We start from the raw sequence: 20,170 nt of genomic DNA on the forward strand, positions 1-20,170 counted from the left end.
ACCCAGTTGCATATAATTCTGTTTTATTCCTGACAAGCCCTAAATTTATAGAACGTGATTTGAAATCACTAACACGGGAAAGTATGACTTGCTTTAAAACAAAATAAGTATAAGCCTACTGTGTTCTATACTCCCGAAACGTATCTGTCATGTCAGAATTACACAGGTCCATTCCTTCAGACTCCCAGCATGTTGGTACTGCGGCTGCCTCGGAACCGTGTGTTAATTTGCCCCTTTACAGCACCATTACCAGCAAAGCATTCCAGAGCAAGCAAAGGAACATCAGGTCCTATTTCTTATCATTTCCACTTGACCAGCTCTTAACACACGGCAATTCATGGAGCTCTCACAAAAACTGGTAAGCAAGGTCAGGCCTTCATCCCGCGGTAAGATTGCCCGTCTAGATAATTTCTACCTGTATGAAAGTACAGTTGAGCCAAGAAGACTCGGCAGCAGCACCGGCACTTCCCACACTGATTTCTTTGCCACGCACGGGTACTGGACGTGCACCAACGCTGCGGAGCAAGGTAATGACTGCCCCACGCCTCCAGCGCTAGCAAGGCAATGCTCCCGCCCCGCGTGCCCTGCTGCCCGTGTCAGTAATTTTGCCGTGCGGGATCACGCGCGCGCAGCGGGGTGCAAACCTCTGCGCACAGACCCTGCTCCCTGCCATACGGAGCAGCACGCGGGCTCCTATAACCCCGGGAGCCTGCACAACCTTCCCGGCCAGTGGAGGAGATGCATTGGTAATGCCACATATCCCAGACTGCGTTCGAATCTGCGTGTCACTGGCTACTGATTTTTATTAGGCATTGTGTTGCAGGAAAAAATACTGGTGAAATCAAAGGTGGTTCTTTTCTTGCAGGCATCCTGTAATTAGCTAAAGTTTTCTTTTCTTCATAGAGAGGTCTTGATGCATAAAACAAAAGTTTCCTCTTCCTTGCATGTTGTTGCCAGATGTTTCTGCAAAACTTAAAAACAACAAAGTTATTTGTGTGTACTTACATATGACTTCACCCCAATGCCTGTCTCAGAGTGCTCCTCCTCCTCCTTAATTAACCCAATTACTTCTCCGCATTTCTGAACAGCGCACTTCCATTGTCTGTTTGTCCACAGCATTTTAGAATTTCAGCCATTTGTTACAGATCTATGGCCTAGCATTCAGAAAAGCTCAATAGGACCGTAACCTCCTCAGATCAATTTCCAGTTGCAGTTGTGATTTCTTTTTTACACAAAACAGCTGCAGAAGAAAGCAGCGCTCAATGTTTTGTCAATATAGACCCAGAGATGGGTGGATTCAGCGCTCACAATTGTTCTTATGGCTTCAATAAACACCGAGGGCCAAACTCTCCACTGGTGGAACTAGAAGGAGTTGATATCACATCATGCCAGAAAGAGATTTAACCCCACGTGGGGCTTTATCAATTGGACACAGGCTTCAGTTTTTTCCAGTTTATGATGAAGTTTGGCGGTGTGTTTTATTCAGACGTTTGCCATGAGTTCTGTTTCGTTGTATTGTTGCACACAAAGTTTCCCTCTGTACTCTTTCCTTTTTTAAGATTTTGCTCTATTGGGGCATGAGCCTGAGAAGGGCCAAGAGACTTCACCTGCCCTGGTTACAGTTCCGCGCTTCTCCGCATTGAATGCTTAATACCGCTATATTGCAATTAGTAACGCCCATGCAGTCTTTCACTGTTCACTCTTCCTAATTAGCAGGTTAACATGTTTGCTAGCCTCAGCCCACTCGCAGCTCATGTAAGCTAAGGCATGCCTTGAGAAGCTGGCAGAGCTCAGTGCCCCAAGACATCTCCATTAAAGGCAGTGAAGGTGGAAGATGGCTGTGGTCTGGGGAAGGATGTGTCGGACTCCAGCTCCGGGAGAGGGAAGAAGAAGGACTCCAGAGTGGACGTATTCCGTTCTTAAGTGCTAGGTGGAGAATGAAAACGCCGGGAGAGAAGGGGAAGAAATAAAGGGATTGAAGATGAAGCAGATCAATACACGTAAAAAGGAAGGATCCGGAAGGAGAATGGCATGGTGGAAGGACTAAAACAGTGGTTCGAGTAGAAGTGAAGGACCTGATAGGAAATCAAGTATAAAATGTATCAGCAGAGCAGAACAGAAGAAGGACTAGCGCAGGAAATACAGACAGGAAAAAACACAAAGAATGTAGCAAAAAATACGAAGAATTATTAACCTAAAGAGGATGAAGGAGGGCATGGCACAGACCCTCTGTGCCTCAATCTGTGACCTACTAAAGTTAATAGCAAAAGCATACTTAGATTGAGTTTGGACCCAGGAGTCCCCTCTGACAAATAAATCTGCAGTCATGAGGATGCTGCTCATCGTCTACTCGTAAGGAAGCGTGCTCCTGCGCCTGTGGAAACAGCAGCTGGGGAACATTGTTTTTCCATTCTGGCTTCGCTGGAAAACTATTGACAGGCTGCAGTCACTGGCTGGATGACTTTGATGTATATTCAAGAATTAAACAAAATTACTTACAAGCTGACAGGAAACAAAACTCACCTCCTTACCAGACAACCAAGATCTTAAAAGATTTGTGTTTGTGAAGAGCATTAGACACTGGGCATGTCACTGCCTTTTTGCAGAGAGACAACAGATTGCAAAGGGAGGCAGAGCTCTTCCTGTAAAATTGTAGCTTGACACGAGCTGCCTTTGATGCACAGCTACAGAATTAGCATTTCACAGGAAAAGGCAATGCAACCCCTATTTTTGGAAGTACTTCCAAGCAGGCTTAAGGACTTTTATGATTTGTTTTTTGTGGACTCCATATAGTATTTATTCCAAAAATGCAAATTCTTTGTTCTGTATAATTCTGAACAACCATCTTCCAATTCCTGATATCTCTGCAAATATTTATTTAGTAAGATTTTATTTCATTGGCGTGACTTTTGGTCACTGGTGCTACCATGTCCTTGGTTTGACTAAATTCTTTTCATTCCGCATTGTCTTCGATACGTAGCTCTTGTTCTTCGGCATCTGGTTCTTTTCCGTTAGCTTATCTTTATTAATTGCTTCAGAGATCAAAGACATCATTTGTGTCCATTTCAGTACTTTGAGCGAAACAGTGGTGAATCAGTCCTTTAACCTGCAAACTTCTCTGTCCCACCAAGGTAAAGTAGATCCGACCAGTTGAACCTGATCTCCATTAATTGCTAGCACCTTTTCTCACACTAATTTCTTGAAGGTTACAGAGAAAGTTGTTGCTATTCTATTTCATGAGCGCATCGCTTCATCTGGAAAAACTTCAATCTTTTTTTTCTAGCCTGCTTCTAGCACTAAAAATGATTTAGTACAGATCCACAGTGGCCTATATATGTTTGCCAACAGGGACCCATGTGTCAGTTCTATTCTTACTGGGCCTGTCAGCAGTTTGTAACCAAAGAAATTTCCCCATATTGTAAACTTACTTACGTGTGATCATTTTACAGTTATTTGTTTCCTTCAGTCTCAGGGGGGTTAATTTTTTTCCCAGTGTGACTCCAGACCATTTTTATACCTAGATGCTTCCTGGGGATTACGTTATGCATGCTCACTTCAAAGTCGTATGTGGCGCGATCTGCTTATCTTCAGGTCCTCTGTGTTGTCCATGCTAACCCCCAGACAGACAGATTTATGTCTGCATCTGGCAGCCACGAGCGTTCCCTTCGCTGCTTCAGATGTTTCTTTCTGCCATTCGCTTTGGAACGCTGTACACAAATCTGAAGTTGGTTCTCGGTTTCCATGAATTGCCTGATCTCCTCTATGAGAATCATAATTATATTTTAACGATTTAATAATGTTCTCCACTTAGATATATATTTTAATGTCTATATTTAGTGTTTGTTAAGGTTGAGGCTCATTATCTTTGCAATATTATTACATTGCGGCATAGGAATGTGCAGTCATTTATATATTTTTTAAAGCTATTGTACAACAATTCATACCACGCTTCTCTTCCTTGTGGCTCCACAGAACTCCTGGGTAAGCTGGATGCTCACCAGACCTGCAGTCCTACTCGCTGAAATTCTCTTTCAAAATTAGGCACTGATCTACAGCCAAAATTTTCATTGTCAATACACTGCGGTAGCTGAAACTGTATTTCAGTCCTTCTCTTGCTCCTGTTTTTTCAGGATATTTATTAGTTCTTCCTCAAATTCAGATTTCTTAGCTTGTGGAAATAATTCTTCTCTCTATTGTCCAAATATATTTTCTTCTTTACACAGAATATTAATACATATGCCATTTGTAGACATTTTGAGATGGACAAAAAACTCCTGTATATGGAGTCTTTAGTCAATTAACTATTCATCTGTAAAATAGCCACGGTATTTTTATGGTGATTGTTACAGTGTATACCTGTAACTCGTGTATTTAGAAGAAGAGAAGAAGAGAACTAGTGGAAGTTTTGCAAAAAAAAGAAAACCCAAACCTTCGCCTCTAAATTTTAAGAAAGAATATACAAGTTTTACCAGATTACCATTCTGCTCAGGTTAGCAGAAAATAATCGAACAATGGTGACATTTTGTGGAAGACACGGTCTTCTTAAGATTGTATCAAACAGGAGTCAGAGCCATAAAAACTGTTACCCCAAACAAAAGTTATTACCTATGTTGACACTTTCAGCAGGATGGAGAAACCCTGTGCTGGGCTGACACAGGATAAGATGAACCACATATTCGGAGGTTGCAGTAAGAATTTTCTTAATATTTTTCTTCCGGGCACTAGTGAGGTGCCTGTGGTAAGAGACAGAGCAGCCGCGCTGCTGCCGGCTGTGCTCGGGGAGGGATGAGGTGTGCTTGCTGATCAGCGTCAAGGTATCTTGGTATCAGGGGTGGGAAATTTATTAACAGAGGATTTTGACGACGCTGTTCATCACAACAGTGCACTCGCTTCTCAAACCCAACAACGCCTTCATTTTCATTTCACCGTAAGCATTTATGTATTTTAACTGTGAATATAAAATAAAAGAGGTTGAACTCAAGAAATAGAAAACTCATACTCGGTAATTAAAATATTTTGGAAGGCTGATTATGTTCCAAGAAGAGTTGTCAATGCCAGTTGTTTAAGAAATTCATAGATTTTTAGGGAACAAAATAAGCAGCAGCATAATGCAAGCCACAGACTTTCAGCCAGTCAACTTCATCACCTTCTAAACATTTAGTTGAACGGGAACGAAAATCACAAGTCTTTTAAAGCCTATTTAAATCTATTTCATACATTTTTATAAACCAGCAAAGATGGGGTTCATTTAACTCTGACCATCATCATATAACGCATTTTAAGTTGTTATGTACAGGGTAGCATGTTACTATCGTAAAATGTTAACCAAAACACGCAAGCTTACCAAGTTTTTACATTACATTTATTTTCACAACGTAGGAGTGCGCTAGGGAACATTTCTGTCTGAAGGAGAACGAAGGGAGATGGCAAGTTCGGGTCGTTCACACAGGGCAACTTGCATGAGGCCAGAAAGATTTGCCCAAGCCAGGCGAGCAGCAGGCAGCAGAGTTATTCCCCTGTCACGGCCGTGCGTGATCCTGCGGGCTTTTCTCTTCCAGTAGTGCTTGTAGCTAAAAGAAGTGAGAATCAGTAATATTCTTTTCCCAGCTTTATATACTAGAAGCAGAAAATATCTGCAGTTTTTCATCTGCTCAGTTCAACACAAAACAGTTAAAAGGGAACACATTGAAGAGGCAGAATTCATGCGTATTGTGGCAACTTGAAGTCCATGAACAAATCTAACTTCATATTTGAACATGACCGGTGCTATACACTTTACTGACGAATCCTGAGTTTTACCAAGGATGACCTTGCAACGAATGCTGCTGCGTGTGGCAACAAGTGAGAAGCATCCTCCAGGAGCGTAAGAACGTGAATCGTTCTGCCCTGGCCAGAACCCGCTCCTGCACCTATTGCACTCTGGCCTGCCTCGGTATTCCCAGCGTGAAAAGCCGGTAAGATGTCCTCTGCTCGCTGTTTTGCACTGTTGTACGGTGTCCCTGGCTGATGCTGGTGAACAAATTCTGTATAGCAATCTAAAATTGGGTCCTTTTGGATAAAAGATGATAGTAAGATATGAAATTATTCATTAGAGAAGGAATGTCCTACCCATTACCGTGCAAAACCAGCTGTAATTAAGCCTCTGAGTGTGTGTTTATAAACAGATGTTCTCATCTAAATGTCCTAGAAATAAACAGCTTTGTTATACACATTCTCTCAAACTACGGGACGTGAAGCGAAGCTAACATTCGGCGGTGTTACGGCTCTGCTCCGCAGGCTGGTGTCCTCCCATACAGACCCTGGTGTTCGAGCTGACCAAATTTCGGTGGTAGGAGAGGTCCCCAAACGCAAGACAGTTGCCGTGGTAGAATATTCAGAGAGCAATAAAATGAAGTAAGTTTTCCAGGTACAGTCCCAGAAGCACATTAGGGTCTCATGCTTCGAGGCACATTCGTGCCTCTATGTAACACCGAGGACCTCTGCAACATCCCCGTACCTGGTAACAAAGATTTCACAGTATTTGTGAATAGTCTGACTTCTGCTATTCTATTTCCCTTGTGTGGGAAGAAGTGTTTCCTGTTAGCTGTAAATTCGTTGCATCATTCAAAAAGCACCAGAAGACAGTTCTGAGTGCTATTTTAAATCCGTCTTTCAAAACTGTGTTAGATTAAGGGAGATTGCAGAGGAATATCTAGCATTTTTAGAATTATTTTTCATAATTTGTGAAACATAAACGAATATTAAGCTAGCATTGCATGCGTTTATTTTGCATTTTTAAACGTAAATCAGTATCTTCCAAAAGTTGATGTGGCATGTAAAAAACTTATGGTTTAAAAAAAAATAAGGGCAGATTAATTGTACTTTAAAATCCATGCTTTTACTTGTCCTTTTCTTCCTTCCTTGTAGAATACCCAAATCTGCATTTAAACAGCTGGAAAGACAAAAACATATTTTATTGATGTAACCTGTATTATGTAAAGGAATTTATTGGGTGCCATAATAACCATTTCTAGATACTACCTGCTTGTCAACACAGTCCCAGTGCAAGCATTATCTGCTCGTTATCTCCAAGTTCATTTAATTGTCCCAAATCAGAACGACGGATATCTTCATAACCGGACAATCGCCGTTCCTCTTCCCCCATCACCCAATTTCTGTCAGCTCCAGGGACAGCCAAACCCAAGAGGATCGCTGCTTCTACGCCCGAAGGGCACCCTCTTCCCCTCGGCTCTTTCTCCACTTCTCCAAGGCAGCAGAATTTTCTGCTTTGCTGTTTGACTTCATTGACATTTTTAACTCCTGGTCTGCTTCCGTACTGACAATTTCTGGCCTTTTCTTGCCCAGAAACGTGTCCCAGAGGAGCGGCTGGTGAGGCAGGGCTGGCCCAGGAGCGGGCAGACCGAGCTGCTGGGCCTGTCCCACCACCAGCGCTTCGTCCTTCCGTGCCTCTGCGGTCTAAATCCAACCTCAGACCAGCGCACTACCCCGTTGCTTTTTTTAATTTAAAAAATGCCAAGAGCTGTTAACTTCTCAGTGAAAAGCTACCATAATTTGTGGAGTTTACTCGTATTTCTCAATGAAAACATCCGCACTTCCAGTGCTTGCCAGGGGACAAACGTGCGTCTCCCCCCCTGCCCCCTCGGTGTCTCTTCCCGTTCCCTCAGCTATTGTGAGGGGGTTTTGTCTCTTTTGGCGGGTCTGCCCCCACGCCGTCCGTCCCAGCGGCCACCCGCCCCTAGAGCTGTCCAGCAAGGCCCAAGATGGCTTTTCCCTGGCTTTCCGCCTCTCTCCGGCGCTTCCCCCCCGTGAAACTCCGCTTCGCGGTGAGGCGCTGCCCACGGGGAAGCGGGCTGCCCCCGGGCCCACCCGCCGGGGCTCGTCCTTCCCCCGCGGCGGGGACAGCCCGGGCGGCCGCTGCCCAGCCACCACGGCACAGGTGGAAGGTGAGCGCGGGCCGGGCCGGGCCGGGCCGGGCCAGGCGGGGGGCGAGACCCGCGGGGCGGCCGCTGCGGCACCGGTGGAAGCGGCCGGGGGAGGGCGGCCCGGCCGCCTCAGAGCGCTCCCCCCTCGGTAGGAAGTTGAGGAAGCGAAAGAGGAAAGAAGCGGGGCGGCCTCGCGGCTTCCTCGGCGCGGTCGTCCCGGGCTGGCGCCCGCCGGCTCCCCGCGCCCCGCGGGCGGGCCCTCAGCGCCGCGCTGCCCCTCGGCGGCACCGCCGGCAGCGGGGTCGGCGGCGGGGGGAGCCGGGGCCGTCGGGGAGGGGGCGAGAGCCGCCTGACAGGCGACGCGGCGGGCGGCCCCTCCGCGCCCGAGCGCAGGCTGCAGTTGCCCGCCTCAGCCAACAGGTTGCACCGTTCCCCCTCGCTTGGGCCCGGCGGGCGCTGCCCCGCGGTGCCGAGCGAGGGGCGGCGAGCGCCGGCGGGCTGCGCTGTGCCGCGCCGAGCCCGGCCGAGCCGCGCCGTGCCGAGGCGTGTGGCGGGGCGCGGAGCGGCGGGAGCGGGCGCGCTGCTGCCGCCGCTCTCGGTGCCGGCTGGCTCCACTCCCTCTCCACGTCGGGGAGGCGGGGGGAGGGAGGGGGAGGGGGAGGAGGCCGCCGCCGTCCTCCATTTTGTGGCGGGGGCAGAGCACCGCCGAGCGCGGCGCTGCCCGGCGGAGGGACGGGGCGGGGAGGCGCGGAGGGGAAGGCGGCGGGGGGCGAAGTCCGCGGAGGCAATTAGCGCTAATTAACGGAGGGGGCGCCGCGGTGGTGGTGGTGGTGGCGGCGGCGGGCGGGGCGGGGACTAGGTCAGGGTCTCGGGCCGGCGGGAGGAGGAGGAGGAGCGGGAGCGGGGGGAGCGGTGCTGGCCGCCGCGGCGGCCCCCGGAGGGGCGGTTGTTGACTTCCTCCCGCCGGCTCCCTCGCCCCTTCCAGCCGGCTGTCGCCCCCGCCGCGGGGCGCGATGGCCGTTGGCGGCTGAAGGAGCCCCAGCGCCCCCCCCTGGACGAGGTAAGGGAGCCGGGGGTCCCGCGGGGCGGGCGGGGGGCAGAGGCCGAGCCGCGCTTGCGGGCCGGCGCTGCGGCTTCGCCCCGGGAAGTTCCCGGGAGGCGGCGGCGCCCCCGCAGGAATGCCCCGAGCGCGGGGGGGAAGAACCGAACCGAACCGTCCCGTCCCGTCCCGTCCCGCCCCCGGAAGGATCCCGGGGTGGGACGGGAGGGGGCACGGCGGTGCCGGCGGCGGAGCGCGGAGCTGCGCGGCGTCCCCCCGAGGTGGGTGCCCAGGGCGGTGGCGGGGCCGCGAAGGGCCCGGCCCGGCCGCGGGAGGCGGGACAACACCCCCCCCCCCCGGCCGCGGGGAGCCCGCCTGCCCGCCCCGTCCTTCGTCCGCCCCTCGGCTGGCCGGGGTGTTCGTCCGTCGTTGGGGGAACGCGGCGCGGGGTCTGCGCGTCGGGGGGGGGGCCAGGAGGGGAGTGAGGAGCGAGGAGGGGGAGCCGAGCCCGGAGCGCAGCCTTGCAGCCATGGGCTGGTCTTATTTTGCAGAAGTGGGTGTGCCAGGGAGACAGCTCAACAGGTCTCGACACATTTCTCTGAAAACTATACTTTGCAAAGGCGAATTTATTGTAATCCGGCAGTTTTAAGTATTCGCAGCTTTTTCCTCCTTTGGGCAGACTCTTGCATCTGATTTTTGACACGTTTCCTACGCTGGATGGTTTGCTGCTTTTTTTGACGTCGGGGAAATTGTCAAATGGAATAACTACATTTTTCCTCCCCTTCATGTAAAAAAAAAAAGGCAAAACTGGAGGTAGATAGATATAATTTTTTTTTCCAGGCACTGTTGCGGTGTCCACCTTAAACGGCTCAGCAATATTTCCGTGCTGTCTGCAATCTGTGAGATTTCGGGGGGCTGCCCCGCTCCCGTTTTGTGCCGCGGGCCGTGGTCCCGGCTGGCAGGCGGCTGGCCGGAGCACGGCTCCCCGGGCATGACCCAGGAGACCCAGCGCCTTGGCCAGCATGGGTAAGGGACCCTCTGCTCGGGCGTGCGGAAAGGCTGTACAAAGTGGTGTACAAAGAAGGACCAAGAAGTGTTTTTGCGTTGAGCTTCTGCCGCTTGGGACGCTTTCAGCCAGGCCAAAGCTTAAAATTTTTACACGTGGGGACTTTTTGTTGATCGCAGTCTTAACTTTGGCATACAGAAAGCAGCAGCGTTCATCAGCAGTCTAGAGAAAATGGGCGGCGGAGCTGACGGGTTTATAATGACGACGACCGTAAACTTGTTGTGAGCACTCTTGGGTCACTCTGCTTAACAGATAATTCCGTGGCCAGGCTTTAACTTGGGCATTGCCTCCTCTTACGGATTGGGGGGCAGCACGAGCTGATAGCTGTTGGCTGTTAGCGTTAGGCCGTAGACAAACAGTATAGAAAGTTTGCTGAAGAATTTACAGTTATTTGCCAAATATTTATGCTCTGTGCTGAAAATAAATATAGTAAATACAAAGAGATGAAACTTAGGAGATTTGTTTTCAGTGTTAGATGTGTTTGGAGAATAGCCGGGAGCTGTTAAAGTGTTGGAAGCTAATAAAAATTCTGCTTTATTTTTAGTTAGCTTTTATTTATAAATTTGAGATTTGTTTAAAGAATTGAGTTTATTTCAAGATTCACGAGTTTTATTTTAAGCTGAACCTATGCAAAGATAGCAAACTCTCTGTTTTGTGGTGGAGAGGTTGTGTAGCTCCTGGACAATAACAAGCCACTTAGATTTTTTTTTTTTTTTTTTTTTTTTTTTTTTTTTTCCCTGGTGGGTAGGTACTGCATTTGAGAGCTGGCTCGGGAGGTTTTAGTACCTGTTGTGGGTGATGCATCTGGACCCACAGGGAGAGAGGGAGCTGACTCTGGAAAGGTGGTGAATGTCCTTCTCCCCTGCCCTGCTCAAGATGTAGTTAAATACCAGGGAAGGTTACCTTCCAAAATTTGTGAATTGGGTGCTTTAACAATTCTTGTGCTTCCTTACTTGCCAGGATGGGTAACAGAGCTGGAGTGTGTTCAGAAAGATCTCCTGTGCTGTAGCCTGATTCTGAGTTGCATGCAGGCAGACTTACCACTTCATCCAGGTTTAGCAAAGCTTTAAAGCATATACTTCCTTGTTACCAGTCGGAAACAAACAAACAAAAAACCAAAAACCAGTGGGTTTGAGAAAGATGTGGCACATGTCAGTTCATAGCTTGATTTGCTGTGCTTTCATTCTCAGAGTAGCTAAACCAGGTTTGCCAGGCTAATGGTTTAGATTTTTTTTAAGCTGTTATTAAAATATCCTTGCTGTGCTAACTTTGAATGCTTCTGATCTTTTTATAGCTAATGTTAAAGTAATGGATTCCAAAGAATTGCTGAACTCATCGGATCAAGACGAAACAAGGAAAAATGCGCTCATCAGTACCAAAGGAGGGATCGTGATGGACTTTCATCCACCCTTCAGGGGTGGAGCTACTGTACAAGCCCCTGTGTCTGCATCTCCTCTCCCTGCGTCTTCTCAGTCAGATTCCAGTCAGCAACCTGCTTTGGCTGACTTTTCAAAAGGTTTAGTAAACAATGTGCCTCAGCCAGACCTTTCCAAGGCAGTATCGCTCTCGATGGGACTGTACATGGGTGAAACGGACGCAAAAGTGATGGGAAACGACCTTGGATTTTCGCAGCAGGGCCAAATCGGCATCTCTTCTGGAGAAACGGACTTCAGGCTCCTGGAAGAAAGTATTGCGAGCTTGAACAAGTCCTCGAGCCTGGCCAAGGACGCAAAGGGAGCAATATCTTCTGAGGTGCCAATTGAGACGGATTTCCCAGGCATGGCTGGCCGCAACGTCCCTTTAGAGTCAGGAACTGCAGTCCAAAGCCAGGTTGGCTCAAATGGTGGCAACTTGAAATTATTCTCTGAAGACCAAAGCACCCTGGATATTCTCCAGGATTTAGAATTGCCGCCGGTATCGCCTGGCAAAGAGCCCAATGGGAGCCCGTGGAGGCTTGACCCGTTGCTAGATGACGGTGGCTTGCTGTCCCCCATATCTGCAGATGATGCATTTCTCCTGGAAGGAAATATCAGTGAAGACTGCAAGCCTCCTATTTTATCTGACACTAAACCTAAAATTAATGACCGCGGTGACCTTTTACCTAGTTCCAAAATGCCAATGCCTCAAGTGAAAACAGAAAAGGAAGACTTCATTGAACTCTGTACTCCTGGCATAAAGCAAGAAAACATGGGCCCAATTTATTGTCAGGCAAGCTTCTCCGGGTCTAATCTGCTGGGTACTAAAGTCTCTGCCATATCTATCCATGGTGTCAGTACCTCTGGGGGACAGTTGTATCACTATGATTTAAATACTGCATCGCTCTCTCAGCAGCAGGATCAGAAACCAATTTTTAATATCATTCCATCTCTTCCTGCCGGTTCAGAAAATTGGAATAGATGCCAGGGATCCGGGGATGAGACGTTAGCTCCTTTGGGAACTCTCAACCTTTCTGGCAGGCCTGCTTTCTCTAATGGCTATTCAAGGTAATTAGTTTTTGTTGCTCTTTATTAAAATACTACGAGTGTGTTTAGCACAACTGCATGCATGCTGCTTTGTTTTGGTTTGGTTTTTTCCTTTCGAAGTCAGTCATCCCTTTCTCGTTTGTGTATGGCTGGCTGATCAGACATCGCTGGTGTGGATTTATTCCATAGTACGATGATAGCTTTAACCAAGTGCTCAACTACTGGTATTAAAGGGAAGGAAAGAGGAGGGGAGCTGGTATGCTTTAAAAAAAAAAAAAAAATTAAAAAATTCTACGATACAATCTAGAGGGAAAATTGAGTACGTGGTAGAAGGATCTGTACAGAAGGCAGTATAGAAGGAAGTATTTAAGTGTATACAAAAGCTGCTTCATTCTCGAGGGTTAGAGGATCGATCACTGTGGGGTTTTTTGGGTTTGTTTTTTTTTTTCTTCCTAGGGTTACTTAAATGTTATGCACAGAAATAACTTGGTTGCTGGGTAAATTTCTAGAATTACATTTAAGCTGAACTAGAGTTTTAGCTTTGCTTGGTATTGCATTTACCTTACATGGACAAGAAGATTCTGAGTAGGAAATACTCAGCCGTTCGTTTAATAACTGCATTTAAAGAGATAAGAATATTTGCAGTAAGATTTAAACATATCTGGAATTTAACTCTTAAATAGAACTGGAGGAGGGCTTGCTTATAGGTGTTTTTTTGAGAGCAGGGTATTTTAGGAGAGCTAGTTAGTACGTATTTCAAGTGACTTTGTAGTAGTGTTTTCTACAAGTAATTCAGTAGTGCAGATATTCAAGTAAAATACTTTTCTTCTGCCCTTCCAGAGTAAGCGCGATGGTGGCAGCTTTCTCCATGGGGAGCTTTCTCCATGGGGAGCTGTGTACGTCTCCTCTCGCAGCCGGGCACGGGTTCTGATTTCAGTACGAACACCTAGTTGTATGGTTTCCTTAGCTGTGCTTTGTTTAACATAACTTGCACAAGCACAGGGTTTGGTCTCAGTGGAGGAAGAGGTTTTTGCTGTGTTTCTGTGGAGTCTTAGTTAGAAAATGGCTCTTCAAGTCCATATATGTAAAACCAGTAATTGTAGGCTTTTAGTGAAGTATCTGTTTTAACTTTCTTTTTTTATTGCCCCACTGACAGTTGATCCCCAGAGCGTTAGCCAGCAGTCCTGGGGCTCTCCTGACGCATTATTTGCTCCATTTTCCCACGGTTGGAATGAGATGTGTGAGGATTTCTTCTTTGTTTCAGGAAGACAACTTTTAACTTGCTTTCGTTCTAGATTTCTTTCAAAGTTTTTTATTTTTGTAGTGAAGATGTGTTTGTTCTTTTTCTTTGAAGTGTTTAAAGCAATATGTAATGTAAGGAATCCAGAAAGGAAAGTTGGAATTTGTGGGTAAATTCCACTTTGATATAGGAATATCGAACGTGCCTTATCGTTTATTTTGACAGAGTAGAAATCCTTTGTGCTAACCTTTCACATAATCAGTCCAACTTCCATGTTGTTTTTAGTTTTTTGGGGGTTTTGGGTGGGGTTTTTTATTTTGCTCTCGCTATGTCTTTAATGGCAATCATTATAAAATCTCTGTCAAAGCAAGAAGAACTATTTCTGGGTTTGGGAGGTGAATTTCAGTGACTGTTTGAGTAAGAAGATTCCTCGTAGATAATGGAAGGATCACTTTTGAGAATACTTCTGTAAAGTTCATGCATTGTTTTTATTTTACAGAACTACTTAGATAGAACCAAGTGCATTCATATGTGCGTGGTTTACACATAGATGGTTGTCCGGCTTTTGGGGAATTCCATAAACACCAATTTTGCATACTGAGTTTCTGATAACGCTGTGATGAAAAACCCACTGAAGCTACTAATGTGTCCAGAATACATCTGATCCTAAAGTAAAAAGGGCAGCGGTGCTAGATGTTATCATTGCTTTTAGGAAGCAATTTTGAGGAGTGTGCTTAGCGTGTTTGTGTTGGAGCTGCGCGGCAGCGATGGGCAGGCGTGCTGCGGGGAGCTGGCAGGAGCCCTGGGCGCAGCTCCGGTGGCAGGCGAGGGAGCATCCCCGGCATCACGGGCGAAGGCTGCCTGCACCACCGGCTAGCGTGAACAGCGTTCTGCTGCATGTCTTTACGTTCTTGCTTCCTGCAAGGTTGTCTTATATTTTATTGCTTTCTTTTGCCCTAAGATAATGGATTTCTTTTTCTTAATTTAAGGAATGTGTAAAGAATTTTGGGGTGGCTCCTAGTTGAGTTTTGCATAAAAATTCATTATTTCTAGCCTTTAGGGAAGCTGTTCTTCCTTTGCAAGGATTTTTACACACTAAAAGTACCAAGTCCAATTCTAAGAAAAACATTGTTTGGGTTTGCTTTATTTTTTTCCATAAAATAGAGGCATCTCGCATCTTCTTTTTAAAATATTTGAGATACTAATGAACCCTGGGTTTGAAGCAGGACTCTTCCTTTTTTCTCTTTCTTCCTGACCCTTGTCAGAAATATTTGGTCTAAACTGGGTTAGTTTAGGGTGATGTATTGTGGATTTGTTTGTTTATCTTACAGAAGACTTAACAAAATTGGCATTTGTTTCAGAAACAAAGGAAGGACTATCTTGCCAGGTCCCTGTGGGTTTTTTTATTATTTTTTTCTTTTAGGTAGTGATTGTGTGAGGTGAAGGCTGGGATTTTGAGAATTCAGAATTCCTAAACTTCAGTTTCCAATAGGAAATATTTCTTGGTGTTGGTAGAATTATTTGACTATTCATAACATAGTAATTATATACTAAACATATGGGAAGAAAAGCTGCAGTTCTGTCCTGGTGTTCAGGTAGTATTTAATCTGACTGTTTTAATGGAAAGCATGTAACGTCTCTTTATAGACACACAGTCTTGAATTGATGTCGTGCAATTTTTGAGTGATTTTGCTTCTAAGGATAGCACAGCGTGCTGTCTTTAATGAGACAAGTGATAATCAGGGCTGAGAAAACTAATCAATTTTCCCCGTGAACGGTAGGAGGTATTCTGAAGTTAACAAGCAGAATGCGAACTTCAGAAATTTGTTCGATGTGAATGAATCAGCAATAGTCAATAAATTGCTGTCTGTATCTCGGGGTTGTGGAAGAATCTGCCGGTGCTTGTGCTGCTGTGCAAGACTTGGAGCTGCAGCTCAGTGTTTCAGCAGCTGATACTCAAAATCTTCGTGAGCAGCAGCGAGACTCCAGAGGAGAGGACAGCTTCGTTCTGGGGTTGCTTTGGTGAGGTCCGCACCTGAGCGAGCGAGCTGCTGATCGATCGCAGTGGAGCAAACTAAGGAGAAGGTGGTAGAATAAGAGGGCGGAAAAAAGTGGGCTGAGACAATTTGCCTTAGATTTTCTTTCATAGAAGAAGTGAGACAGCATCTGGAAGAGGAGTAAAACAGGCTGAAAGTATTTGGTAAATGCTTCACCGAAGAATTAGAGGGTTTGATGGTGTCTGTCTCTGATGGGATATTATTTGTGATTTATTACACAAACGCCAGTAAAAACTGTTAAATTTCAAGGAAATTATTTTAGCAACACACACTCTTAGGACTCTGCGTGGTATATACATTAAATCCATCGCTTGACTTTTTTATTCCTCTGGCTTCCTGGAGATGTGGCTTATTGTGGGGGGAGTGAAGGACGATGAGAAACAACACAGCGACGCAGGGGTTTCTGTGTGCTTTTTCCCTTAAGCCTACAGCCAGAATGTACAAAAACTGGGCCCCATTGGCAGTGTTATGGCTTCTCTTATTACATTTGAAATCATTCCTAGTACTTAAGCTTGTGGGGGATAAGGATCGTTAAGGAAGTTTAAGAAAGGGCAAGAGCTGAGAGAAGCCATGAAAGAGGAGGAGAATCTGGAAGGGGGAGAAAGTTTTGCTGGTGGGTTGCAGTCCAAAGCCTTGCATCCAGGAGAAGTTACCTTTCTGCCGTCACTCTTTTACTGGGATTCTTCTTGGACTCGGACGTTTTACTAGAAGGACGGGGAAAAAAGTGATCATTTGCTAGAAATGGTAAAGGTCAGTTGTCCGTTTGTCTTACCGCATTGTTTCAGCTTGGCTTTTGGCCAAGGCCGGTGGCTTGGCACGGTTGGATGTAGTCCTTTAAATGTTGTCTGACTCAGCAGTATGTAATGTATGGTACATATGGAAATGTGCCTTTTTTAATACTTCTATTTTGATATAAAAAACAGACTGGTTATTTGGAGGGAGTGCTCGGGGTTTCAGTAGTCTATGTTGTGATTTGTCAGCTTAATGTAATACGGTACTTGGGTTTTGAGTCTTGGAAATACACGACAAAAAAATCTAATTGTTTTGGCAGAAAAAGATGAATCAGGAATGTTCTGCAGAATGTGCTATAACCACTATGAAAAGGTAGCTAGGTAAATGATAGGTCATGTAAGATGTAATCCACTTTTTCCAGTTTTAGCTGATGCATTCGGCTAGCTGATAGCTGAGTAGGTTTTTATAAGTCCAACCCAAATTGTTAATTTCTGCTAATTTATTTCCCCCTACAATGATCTCTATTTTAAACCTAGTTCTAGCTTATAAAACACAAGCTGATTTTTGTTGCCCATTGCATTTTTTTTTTTAATCCATCTTAAGTAATGGTTTAACCCCATTGTACTCTTCTGCTGGCAGTCCAAGCAAAACTATAGTTGAACCAGCACTACTCATGAATCTTCTCATAAATGTAAAATATATGTACTACACAACTCCTACGTCATCTATTTCCTATGTTAAAGATGACTTTTACACGGTGAGAGCAAATTGTCTCGGAGATGCAAATATCCCCTCTTACTTTGACTGTTACTGCTCATTCTGGAAACGAACAAGTGGTAACTATTCTATGCGTATATGTAACTGCAAACTGGAATTATTTCTACTTTTTAAAAGGTTACCAAGTCCTTCTCTCTTCCTAGCTCCCCTTTTATAGCCACCACCTAGGAGGTGGGCCTTTGGGGGCTTCCTCTATTTTTTAATTTTAATTTTTTTTAAAGTGTTGCCTAACTTCAAGTAGTGAAAATCACAGAGGAAGAACCTGGCGCTTCCCTCTTGGATGTAACGCTTGTACCAAAGTTGGACTGTTTGTGTTTGTTATGCTTTGCAAAAATTAGATATGTTATTTCTCTTATTTCCCTACCAGATTCAATATCTCTGTCCGTGAGTACTGTTCACCGGTGGATATGCTTAACCTAGTTGAGTGTTGGCGGTAGATACCGTTGTTCTAGCGATCAAAATTCTACAGTTAATCGGAAGTGTGATGGGAAAGGCAGTGCTCCTACTGGCACGTGTTTGGGCTCGTGTAAGGATACCTTCACAACTCTTCACTGCCTCGTTCCTGAGATGTAGGTCAGTGGAACGGATGCTGTAGTGACTGCTTTGGCTCCTCAGATATGTTGGTTGCAAAAATTTCAGCCGCGCTCCTTTATATTTTCTTTTTTTATTGATGTACAATATTCAGTCAAGAAAGAAAACTTCTAATTCATTATACTCTTAGCTATTGTAAGCTGGTCATAAAAAGAAGCTGCTGGTTGGGTGTTTTGGGTTTTTTTGGGTTTTGTTTTGTTTTGTTGTTGGTTTTTTGGGGTATGTTTTGTTTTGTTTTTTGTTTTTAGTAGCCTGTGGCTTCTGGGTCTCTTCAGAGTGCTGCTTCTTGGAGCAAATGAGGGATCCAGTGTTGGCACGTTAGTGCAAAATGTGATTTGGAGCCTTTTTCTTAGGACATTTTGTTAAAGCTCCTTACCACTGGCTTGAGAAACATCCGTTCCCGCACCATTGGATGTTATGGTCAGTGTCTTCTCCACAAGCTTTACAAGAGCAGAGCAAGTACTCAGCACTCAGAAATTTGCCTGGGAGAAAATGAACATATGTTTCTCAGTAGTAACTTTTCTCCTCACAAAACTCTTGCTTGTGGAATATTGCAAGACAATTATATCTACATTCATTTTCTGGGGTAGATGAAGACTGCCTAAGTCGATACCCTACTGCTGATGTGCTGGTATAGCATAACGTATGCATTCTGCAAACGGTGCAGTGTCATTATTCTTGAGTTAAATAACTTACCAATAAAATTATCTTTCAATCCAAGTTATAAGCAGTGGGAAAAGCTTTGTAGACCTGTAGTTACAATTATCTTTGTTTTGTGTTATTAAAGTAACTGAAAGCGTGTCACCTCTGGCATACAGAAATGAACTTTAAAACGCATTCATAAAATTATCAACTTCTAACTGTTCCTAGAAACACAGAAACAAGTGTGTGTGCAACAAGGTAGTTTCTAGGAAGAATATTTAACTGTACAGTACGCTCTGCAACAGACCCAGGGAGCTTGTTGTGTTAAGCTCGCTCCCTCTCTGGTTTTATAGTCTTTGTCTCCCAGAGTCTGGCAGTATACACAAATTTTAATCTTATTTACTGAAGTATTAGTGTATTGCATTGTTGCATGTACAGATTATTTGTGTTGTTCTCATGACAGTGGTTTTCTGACTGATTCACTGTAGTATGATACCCATTTATAATACAGCCTTTGCTTAAATAACCAAGACACTTGCAGACCAGGAGTTAATCCTGTTCTCAATGCTGGTTTCTGGAAATACTAGGCAGATACTGTCAGTGGATAGCCTCATCCCCATGGGACAGAAGTGAACCGATACAGCTGGAACAGATGAAACACAAAAAAAAGAAAAAAATTATTTCAGCTCATTGTCTTGGCACTGACTTCATATCAACTAGTTTCAAGTATCTGTAGGAAAAAAATTAAATGCAAAAATTACAGTTCCTTTGTCCATACGTAACGGTGCGAGAAATGTGACTATGGGATTGCTGGTCACCTGCAAAGGAATCTAAGCAGAGAGAGCCCAGAGCATACTCCATCCGTGTGTTGGAGCACTTCAGTATTGCAGACTTAATTAAAAAGAAACAGAAAGACTGCGGACATGCATCTCTTGCTGCCTTTCCACAGGAGTGCAGGGAGGCGCACGTTGTCCCCCATGCATAACAAGTCCAGCATCTTGAATTATGATAGTTTCTGGAGGGGTGAGTAATTGTGCTTCCAGAAGTAGTGTGTTGGGTTGGGAAAACAATTTAGTGCAATTACTCTGTCTCTCCTGGAGGTTTTTCTTCTTACCTCATCTTCACTACAAAGAAGGTGTAATGTTGTGCACATACCTCCTACGTCCTTACCTGACTCGGCTTACGCTAACCTCTACCGTGAAGTTTTCTGCCAGTGTTCTTTCCCTGGCTGAAACTACATCTTCCTGTGTGCGAGCTATGCACCGTATTGCTTGAAATATAACTATATGTACTGTGACAAAAGCACATCCCTTCTACTTTTGTGGCCTCCACCGCTGGATTTATCACATGGCTGCTTCACGTGTCCCAGAGGTGCGTTTTGGCAGTAGCAGTGAGGTGTAACTGCAGCCCCACAAGCTCTTGCTCAGGGAGAGGTAATGCTGGCTAGCACGTGAAGTTCAATGTTGTAATGTAGATGATGTCAGGTTTTCTTGCTGCTCTTATGTGAGGCTAAAGTTTAGATTCCAGGACACAATATTACTTATCCAGGATATCACGTAGAGTGCACCAGCCAACTGCATTCTTAATATAGTCTGTATCAACTGGTTATAATTAAAACTCCATATTCCATCTGTACCTATGG

At 45.4% G+C, this 20,170-nt stretch overlaps 1 protein-coding gene and 1 long non-coding RNA gene across 5 annotated transcripts in view; one reads left to right on the forward strand and one right to left on the reverse strand.

The window, feature by feature from the left end:
• Positions 1-453: 453 nt before the first annotated feature.
• On the reverse strand, positions 454-8,671 carry LOC140656628 (uncharacterized). The gene is made up of 3 exons (XR_012044127.1): positions 5,345-8,671; positions 4,606-4,948; positions 454-971 (listed from the first exon to the last, which is right to left on the reverse strand). It is a non-coding gene; the product is annotated as an uncharacterized lncRNA (long non-coding RNA).
• A 132-nt stretch (positions 8,672-8,803) lies between these two features.
• NR3C1 (nuclear receptor subfamily 3 group C member 1) overlaps positions 8,804-20,170 on the forward strand; it is a 74,128-nt gene continuing 62,761 nt past the window's right edge. For 2 of the 4 annotated variants that reach the window (XM_072872068.1, XM_072872071.1), the window contains exons 1-3: positions 8,804-8,982; positions 9,802-9,987; positions 11,322-12,510. In XM_072872068.1, coding sequence (XP_072728169.1) covers positions 9,984-9,987; positions 11,322-12,510 — 1,193 coding nt within the window. In that variant the 5' untranslated portion in view covers positions 8,804-8,982; positions 9,802-9,983. Of the gene's footprint in view, positions 8,983-9,223; positions 9,243-9,801; positions 9,988-11,321; positions 12,511-20,170 lie in introns of those variants that run through there. The other 2 variants (XM_072872069.1, XM_072872070.1) reach the window with 2 other exon arrangements.

Source organism: Ciconia boyciana, chromosome 9 (genome assembly GCF_034638445.1).
Source record: "Ciconia boyciana chromosome 9, ASM3463844v1, whole genome shotgun sequence".
Classification (NCBI taxonomy): Eukaryota; Metazoa; Chordata; class Aves; order Ciconiiformes; family Ciconiidae; genus Ciconia; species Ciconia boyciana.